Consider the following 10,491-nt stretch of genomic DNA (forward strand, 5'->3'; position numbering starts at 1 on the left):
AATGTTTACACTGTTTATAAAACTCTACATTATTTTACTTCATTATGCCTAGGTAAATCCCATTGTAAAGTCACAACTGTGGGATATCAAACAAATATCCAATGAGTCATATCCACGGGATAAAGTGGGTTAACATGGGATGAAATAAAATTTGTTTAAAAAAAAAAAGAATTGATACCAATGCAATGATACCTAGGCTTTGCCTCTTTTCAATAAATTATTATAAATCATTGTGTATGGTATTTTAACCAAAATAAAATATGAATATTATATTTTAAATCCATATTTCAAAGAATGTACACAATACTACACATCATTCAAAATTGACCTTAACTTCAAAACAAAGTTCATTTGCAGACACAGGCAGTGCAGTGATTAATCTCAATGTGACAGATAAAGATAAAGCTTAGGATTTTCTTCGGTTAATTAATCCCAAAGGACAAATATTGCACAGCCTTCCATGTATACAATGGTAACATTCTCAGCAGTTATCTCTCTTTGCCCATTCATTCTCAGCAGTTATCTCTCTTTGCCCATTCTTCTTATGCATAGTTAGGAATCTACCCCACCACCCCAGCTCCAAACCAGAAGACATAGAGAACCAAACTTAGCATCAAAATACGTATTTCTGCCTACTGAACTACCATACCAAATTTGAACTTGATTGGGCAACCATAAAAAAAGTTATTAGAAAAAAACAGGAAATTTGTGGACGGAAGAGTGACAGATGGACGGACAGAAGGACGGACGGACAGAGTGATTACTATAGGGCACCTGCAAATCCTTGCGGGGCCCTAATTATGACCTTTGGGGGTAGGGTGGGGCCACAATAGGGGATTTAAATTTTTACATCTTAAAATCTTTAAAAATCTTTTTCCTAAAACCATTAGGCCAGGAAAGCTGAAACTTGTATAGAAGCATCCTCAGGTAGTGTAGAATCATTGTCGAATATCATGTTTGGAAGCATAGTCAGGTAGTGAGATTTCAAGTTTATTCAAATCATGATTCGGGGGGGGGGGGGGGGGATAGGATGGGGTCACAAGGGGGGGGGGGGGGGCAAATTTTTACATAGGAATATAGAAATTTTTTAAAAATCTTTAAATCTTTTTCTAAAAAAAAAATTGGCCTACAGAAGATGTTACGTTAGTGAAAGCAACTTCCAATTATGTAGATTAAATTTTGTTCAAATCACAATCTTTAGGAGGGCCACACTGGGGATTCAGTTGTACAAAGGAAAACATTTTAATTATTCACAAAACTGAAATATTATTATATATGCTTTTACTTATATGCAAGAATTTTTATATATTGCTGATTCTTTAAAATTGTTTATTTAACTTTGCCCCCTGGACAATTATTGGGCCTCACAAGGGGTTCAGAGTTTGATGTAGGTTTATATCCTGTATATAAACAATAATTATTGTTAAAGGTCTTTTTGAGAACTGCAATGCTGAATGTGATATGACTATAAAATCCTGTTAGAAAAGGGACTTAATTATAAATATAAGAATATCCAGGGGGGAAACAGATTTTTTTGTATAGGATATATATGTATTATATCACATTAATATTGTCCAAATATTTTGTATTATGACTCCATAAGCTGATTTTATCATGCCTATTGTTGCTCAGGTGAGCGATGTGACCCGTGGGCCTCTTGTTTTGAATGCATTTTGTGATCAAATCTTCATAATCAAATGTACTGTAGTTGTTTTAACAATTCACATATATTTCATACATATATAAATATAATTTCATTTGTTCTTAATATGCATCTGTATATATCTGGAATGATTTGAGTGAATAAAAAATCAACACCAATACAAATATGGTCAATGAAGCAGTAAAGTGAGTACTCTACTTTTTACGCAAGCGCAACTTTTCTTACGCCTGCCATGTGTTGACAATAAAGAGGGGACATGTTAATTTCTTCGCAAATATACCAAAAAACAAAACTTTCGTGTTATATTGAGGGCAGCCGACAGGTTCTTTGTTCTTTTAGATTTGATTATTATATATGATTTGAACATCGCTTAGTATAGTTTATGACTAGGGTATATACAAGAGGACCACGGGTGACATAACACACATACACAATAATTCATGTTTCTCCTTCAAAAATTTAGAATATGAAACTCTTTTAAAATATTATAAAATTCGCCAAAAAAAAATCATTTCATACATTCGAACATTTGACAATTCATAAGCAATCTATAAAAAGATCAGTAAAACATTCTTTTGGAGCTCTATATATTCTGAGTTCCAAATTGTATCAACTTAACGATCTTAATTTCCATGGTCTCAACGTAAAAATAAAAAGAAAAGAGAATTAGAAAACCAACTAGAGCAAAGCTTGTTGCACAACAACGAAAAGTTCTTCCGTTGCAGTTGCGAGGCGAAAAAGAACGACTGGCGAATGACTGTTTTTTAAATGTTATGTATTATACGAGATTTTAATTGACAGAGAGACTTGGTAATAGGCTAGGTCAATTAATAATTGTTCATGATTAATTAACAGTTTCTAATCGAACGTTGTTCTGTGTAAAATGTTTGTTAATTTTAATACAATCAAAGAGCTCATATAATTAAATAAGCAAACTATCAAGATTAAAATTCATGATACGTTTAAACAGTTTAAGCCATACATTAGGTTTCGCAGCACCCTCCCCCCTCTCACATCCCGTGCCTGATTAAACTAAGTAAAGCATTCTACAGTTTAGAAACACTGTATCCATTTCAGTAGAGCACATGCCCGACTTTTGAGGTATTGGTTTCTGTCTTTTTGTTGAAAAAATATTTGAAAGTAGCGAATTCGAATCTAGGAGAGAGAGAGAGAGAGAGAAAGAGAGAGAGAGATGGGGACTTGGAGGGAGACGTTATATCTTTCCAGGTAAAGACATTTTTGCATTGACCATGTTTGCACAACCACTGTACATAGTTTGGCCAAGAGAGACCAATACCGGATTAACCTGTTTAAATTTATCAAATTAATAATAATCTATCTAGAATATTTGGAACGTAAGTATTTTAAGTTTATCTTTAAGCATATGGTTCAGTGCATTCGCATGCATAAGTGTATTAGTGATATTGATGCCGACAAGGTATCGTCGTTCGACTGATTAAACGAGCGTTTGGTGTAAACAAGACTGACATCAAAAACCGACGCTAATTAATCTGACACAAGCTCTCTCAGATTCTTTACACTGATACGCAGTAAATCAGTTCTATGTAGTTTAGAAAATGTTATTAAAAGACCCATGTTTTAGTAAGCTAAGTGAGATTATAATTATTATTTTGGTTCATCTAAAATTATTAATAGGATAAATAAAATCTCTATCGGAAATTCACTATCATTCGAAGATGTTCATTAATTATTTCAGGATTTTTTCCGATTTTTTTTTTGCAAAAGTATCAGCATGGGTTGCATTTGCGACTAAAATTGTGAACAATTCTATGTACTTATTATTTTTTTGAATGGGTTATCAAATACAGATAAAATTCGGCATAAATCCATAAATTGGATGTGTGAACCAATGAACGCTGCATATGGTACAATAGGCTATATGCATATATTTTGCTTTAAGCTTCAGAAACATTCCATTATTTCAGTGAGTCTAAAGTCTCCGTGCAATTTTTTTTAAATATGCGGTGGGTAAACACATGTACTAACCAATCTGTGCTCTAAACTCGGTCAAATGCAAATATATTGCAGTACATAGCATAGCATGTTCACAAACATTATACGGACTTATTATTTTTAAACTCTGTTGAAGGAATTTGTAATGACCACAGAATCCATAATTCTTTACTAATTCCACCGCCAATCATTGCGCATGTAAGTCTTGTACGTTAAATGTTAAGTACCTTAGTAGTTCGTGTCGGATCGAAGACAATATTAAGTAAATCATAATAAAACACAAAATGTATAGTTAAGCATAGTGGTTCCTAGAGTCCGATACATTGTATGACATTAGGTACTTGTGTATTACATCACCGCAATTCGGTAGCCAATCCACGCTGGATGGCTCTCGATCCTCGGCCACATGCTGGGGATGAGTTACGTAATCATACAAGTTTAGCTTTTTAAAAAAGCTTACCGTCTTTAGAGCAAACTCTTAACAGCAATAAGATATCAAAGACAATTTAATTATTTTTTATATGAATGTCGCCTTCTTCTCCATGCAATAGCGTGCCGAACTTTTTTAAAAAAAAATATGTGCCTTTTAAGCGTACTGCTTAAAATTGAAAATTACAGTATTTACAGCGTGTTATTTATTTTAAATCGACTGTACCAAGTAAAAAAGGGGCTTAGGAATGGTTGTATCACTGTAGTAAAATCAAAGTTAATACAACTGCATTCATTATCATCCAGTTTTACTGATATTAGTTTCATCGTTTCTAATATACAAACTCGTTTACTGATATTAGCCATACCTTATGAAATCTCATTGGTATTTGTATAATCAAAACAAAGAGGAAAGAACAAATTATTTCTAGAGATGTTACAGAATATTGCTTTCAACTAGTTATCAGAAAAATGAATGCCTGAATTTCACTAAGAGCCATTTTTATTGTTCTTTCGTTTTCTCACTTTTTAAGATTTGAAATCTACGAAAATTGTTAAGTCGTACGTAAAAACGATCATCAGAAAATTATCTCCCTTGTGCCGAACAGTATATCAACCAATGAAATAATTGTAAATTTTCACATCATGTTTTTTCTACCAATAACAAAGAAGAGGAAGTGCACAGCTCGGAAACTGTAAATTATTTCAACTCTTTATACCGTCTTCCAAGGATGTTCAGTTTGTCCAATTCAAATTCATCTTTAATATATTTGAATTAAAATAAAAGTCGCCTACCAGCATAAAATGGGTGCCAAGTTCCGCCTCCCATGTTGCTACATACCTTAATAATTGTAAGTTATCCGAAACAAAGTGAGACTTTTTTCTACAGACGTTATCTCTCTTATAAGATGGACATTCTTCCATATTGACATACTCTCTATAAAAAAAAAACCAAGCAAAATTTCATACATCTTACATAATTATTTTAAGAAAACTGAATGGCTTTTCGAATGAAGTGAATTATCTACATGTCTGCGTAGACTTCCTTATCTAAAAGTACACGGAATTACATTTCACCTTCAAACAATCATATTTATTTTTAAGTTAGTGTAACTTTTGACAAAGTATTACATCGTACTTCTCTTTTGGTTAACCTTTTCCAGGTTCTCTAACACGCCTAATTCGTATTTCCTCCCGTTAAATTGACCTCTTCTAATGAAACGTCTGTTTTAAATTTGTTATCCTTCTCTTCTTCTTTGGGTTCTCCAAAATCTGTTGATGCATCGTGAGCCTCTTTTATGTCCATACAACTTAGAAAATTCGAGTCGCAGTCAGAAAACAGTTTATAGTTTAATATTTCTTTAAGTGAAACTAAATATAAATAATTCAAATTTTTTTATATTAAAAGCAAGAGAAATACGTACGTTTAACTTTGTTGCAATATCTAGGTTAGGGGTACTGCTTTTGCTACTCACAGATATTTCCGAAAAAAAAAATAATCGTTAAAAACCGCAATTACATTGCATATTTCATATCCAGTGAGACAATTCTGATGGAGGTCAATAGAAAAGGACGAGAGCATGATAAATATACTCTTTGTGACTACACAGAATTTGAAGAATGTGATAATTTAGCCTGTGCATACTGCAGAGACCCGCCCGCAAAACATGTTCTTATTTTGGATGTCAACGGCAATGCAGATAAACCGCTGCTTTAGCAAGAAACATATGGTAAGATATAAAACGTATAGCAACGGTTTACGTTTTTATATTTGAGAACATAAAAAATTTCAACACATTGATTCTGTAAAACAGGACTTTTTTTTATTGAAAAGAACAAGTATTCCTGTATCTTTTCATTGGTTTACAGAAACTGAAGGAAGTTACAGTAAAGGCAGTGAGAAGACCATAATTGAAAGGGGGTTTATATGGAAATAATTTGTTCATTTTTAATTGTTTTGATATTATTTCTTGTTTATTACTTTGTTAAATATTACATTAGAGTTAATGTTGCACTCTCTATCCCCGGCCTTTTCAATCAGATTTTCACCATCCTCATTTTGATTGATGACCCGATGACACATGTAGTATACGCACTAATACCCGGAAACAGTCAACGGATTTACATCAGATTCTTCACACTCCTACACGACAAATTCAACGACCTTAGCCTCCAATTGTCCCCGTCCAGTGTCATAGCAGATTTTGAGACCACAGTCCACAACTCTATCCGAGAAGTGTTTCCTTGCATCACAACCAAGGGATGTTTTTTCCACTTTACCCAGCAGTATGGAGTTAGGTACAGCTGACAGGACAACATAATTCTTCAAAGAAGACGATAACGTGAGGAAATTGATAAGAGCTACAGTTCTCCCCCTTGTTCCCAAAGACAGCATTGAGGACGTCTTGTTTTGAGCCCTGGAAGACGGAGGTGAAACTGACCTGACAGAGACGTTCACATGTTACGTGACAGAGCAGTGAGGTAATGGTGACAAACCTTTGTAGAACAAGTACCAAGAACAGTTTAGAAGGTTGGCATGGAAAATTGAAGAGGATGGTTCAGCACGCTCATCCCAACATCTACGCAGTCAGCAAGATCTTCAAGGACGCACATAACACCAACAAATTCTCGAGAAGAGCAGGAGGAGCCGTAAGCCCTTTATCCAAGAAATATGCAACAATTAAGAGGAAACTACAAATGCTTAGAAATAGATATCAAGACGGCATCATCGACCTAATGACACCGCATCTGAACTATTACATTTTGGATAAAGATCTAGTGACGGTGACTGATAGTGCTATTAATAAGAGCAGTACTTTGTTTGTGTAAATGATACAATTTCAAAATATTTATCAATTATGCATGCTACCAAGTTGTTACAATTGAAATATTGGTGCTTTGTTACATGTAAATACTTATTTATAATATTTCTAAAGAGTACTATTTGTTTTAAAAAATGACTCAAATCTGATTTTTGTTTTGCTTTGAAAAATTAAATTTATATAAACATGTCTGTCATATACATTGTTATTTGAATAAAAAAATAACAAAAAACTGCATTATTGTTTGTGCTTTGAAAAAAAAATTACTTTATAGAAACATGCTTTAATTTTGATGAATTTATGCTTTAAAAATTTATCAAAATATACAGGTGTACACAGGTAAACTCTACCTGTATCCCTTTAGAGGGCCCCATAATTGGCTAAAATAATTAAATGTTTGTTTTGGCGAGATGTTTTTCTAATTGAACTGTCTCAAACAAAACAAACATATTATTATTATTATTATTAAGTATTATCAAATTTATCAATATTTCAGTCTTATAATAAAGATACAGATCATTTATTTCTAATTCAGAGTCCAGAACAGACAAGTATATGACATATTATTTTTAATACAAGAGAAAGACATGCAAATGAATAGTGTAAAATTATTAAATTATAACAATTATAGCAAATGACAATGTTAATTACAACAATAGTTCACGCGATCAAATTCAGCGTAATTCAGTCTATTTAACAATTCCATATAAGATGCATGCAAATAAAAACTCATGAAATTTGTAGATAGACGTGCATTTGATCATTTTAGCTGAATACATTTGATATTAAACATATATGAGATGGTTGTTATTAAACTAAAAATGTCATTTTTTGAAATATATTCAAAGTCCTTGAAACTGCGTGTGATCCTTTTTATTTCAGTTTAAGGGTATACTGTATGAGATGTTAATGTGGTAATTGCATGATAATAAGGTGTGACAGGTGTTGTATCAGTACTTATATAAATCAACAGAGGAAAGCTTAATTGTATCCAATGTTTACTCAGAAATTCAAAGAAAATGTTGCTGAATTTGTTGTTAGCGTTGTGGTTCAGTTTACGTGGTGCAGCTTACGCCGGAAACAAGTCCCAGACAGACACACGGACAAAGGTTGGTTTGTTGAAGTCGTTAATTTACGACAACGCCAAGGAAATAGTTATCCTGGATTCTTCAGCCCTAAAACAACTGATTCAACTGTCTTCGGATAACTGTAAGTCAAAGAATAAATCTAATTGCAAAGTCATTCCATAAATCAACCAAATCAAATCTTAACTGATTTTAAAGCTGACATGAATTCGTAAAAGTATTTGGTCGCCATATTAGTTTCGATCGCTCCTCTACTGCCACTGGGGAATATATACCGGTTAAGAAGTTACGGTCGGTTGCTTTCCAATTGAGGCATTCGCGTTGCACGGACTTCTAAATGCATGAACTACACATTGTAGTAAATGAAGTAATAAGAATAAAAAAAACAACAATCAATGAAATAGAAATTATATTTATTCTTTGAAAGGATGTCCAAGGTATCCGTATTATTTTGCACAGACACTACTGCCTTACTTCGCATGCACATCGAACACGTGTGTCGTTCATATAGAGTGCATAACGTCAGCATCTTCTTGAAAACCCCGGCGACACTACATCCAACACAGTAGCTAAATGATAGTAAATCCAAGAAAGTAACAAGGTTTCCATCCGTTCCTAAAAAAACCGCCCAATTTGTAAAATCCATGCGATAATTGACATTGCTCGATCTGCCATAATGTGTGGTTTGCGCATGTGCAATGTTATAACATTCGTACAGGAAAACGGTCTACAATTATCAAGGAATTTTTGAAGTATCTGCGCCTGGATTTTGGGTATATCTTGCCTGCAGTGAAGTGGATGTCATATTATTTTTGTTCAAAACGCGTTTTTACAAGTCTTTTCGGGTGTATGAAATTCCTAAATGCGGTGAAGCATGAATAGTGATCTCGGCCTTATATAGGGGGTGTGTAGCGATGAGCAGGACAATAGAAATCGACAACTAATATGGCGGTAGTCGGAGATGAAAGGGAAATAATGCGTATTTAAGAATTCATGTCAGCTTTAATTATGTGTTTTGCTTAAGATTCTTCCACCACAGTGCGGCGAGTCAGCTTTTCTGTCAGCTTAAGACCGAAGGAACTCAAGCTTGGAGCTGGACAATCGGTGAAATATGACGAAGTACTCACAAATGAAGGGAACGGATATAACGACAGAACGGGAGTGTTCACGTGTCCTGTGGCGGGAACCTACATGTTTGTTGTCGACTCTTTATCCCAACCTGGGATCTGGTTACATTTGAAAGTCAACAAAAACGTAGTCGGTAAACTCCACGTGTCTTCTAGTGGATACAATGGAAACCCATTAATCCAAATAAGCAGGACAGTAATTGTTCGGCTCAAACCAGGGGACCATGTCAAAATTGAAAATGCTTCAAACATCGGTACGATATACCATAAAATGTTCTCAGGATTTACAGGAACATTCTTGAATTGACCAAGGATCAAGTTGCATGTAGACATATATCATATCAGATATAAGATTCTTATTCCTTATTATTTGAAATTAACCTCATAAAATCATGTTATAATGAAAGCATGTTGCCATGGTCTTAAATAAATAAAAAATTAATTTGGAGTAAATAAATATGTATGCAAGACATTGAATTATGAAAGTGGATAGATTCGCTAACACTTGTAACTTTTTTATAACTGTGTGATAGTTTCACTTTTCAAAATTATATGATAATCGTCATACGATGATCATTACCATATCATTCACAATTGATGCACATGTTTTAATATTTAATCAAGCTTATTAATAATAAGAAGCGCAGGTTTAAAGCTCATAGCAATATAAAAGAATCATTATCTTCAACTGTGGTTCTAACGTTCTATTACAACAAAATATCTTGAAACAAAAATTGAAATAAGAAGCCAAATCCGCCGTTATCATTATTTTAAAACACGAATAAAACGATTATCTTATGAATAAATAAATTCATAGTGTTCCAAATACAATTACGTTGATTAAAGTTTATTACAGTCTCCCTGATTCGTAAAACACCATAGAGTAACATCTATCTATATTATTTTTCTGTTAAACATGTAAAATAATTGATAATATACTCTGAAATAAGTTACATAACCGAATATATAAAAACGATTATAAGAATTGAGTTGTATTGACAGTGTCATAATTATGTTTCTCGACGGTTTACAGACATGGACGGCATGGAAGCAAGAGCAAATTCCACGCTATCATTTTTATACAGATTGCAACAGGGGTTATATGATATGAACAACAGCAGATTAGAAGTCTGGCTAACCCACTTTTGTAATAATACAAAGTCTTTTGATATTTTATGAATGTTTCTAAAGAGAGGATGACACAGTTTGGGCTTGATTTTCAAGCACATATGTAAACAAACAATTTCGCCTTGCAGGACTGCCCTGTGTGTATTTTTACACCAAAATTTACTGCAATTATCTGAACAATATATTTAAGACTCGCACTCATTTTTCACTGATACGTGATTATCTCCCTTTTTGCCCTTGTTTTGTTTGTCATTGTAACAATT

General features: G+C 33.4%; 1 protein-coding gene across 1 annotated transcript; it reads left to right on the forward strand.

Moving 5' to 3' along the window:
* The first annotated feature begins 7,907 nt into the window (after positions 1 to 7,907).
* On the forward strand, positions 7,908 to 9,407 carry LOC128179999 (complement C1q-like protein 3). Its single transcript, XM_052847732.1, has 2 exons — positions 7,908 to 8,097; positions 8,998 to 9,407. Exons 1-2 carry the CDS (start codon positions 7,908 to 7,910, stop codon positions 9,405 to 9,407), a joined length of 600 nt encoding a protein of 199 aa, XP_052703692.1.
* Positions 9,408 to 10,491: the final 1,084 nt, after the last annotated feature.

This window comes from Crassostrea angulata, chromosome 4 (assembly GCF_025612915.1).
Source record: "Crassostrea angulata isolate pt1a10 chromosome 4, ASM2561291v2, whole genome shotgun sequence".
Classification (NCBI taxonomy): Eukaryota; Metazoa; Mollusca; class Bivalvia; order Ostreida; family Ostreidae; genus Magallana; species Magallana angulata.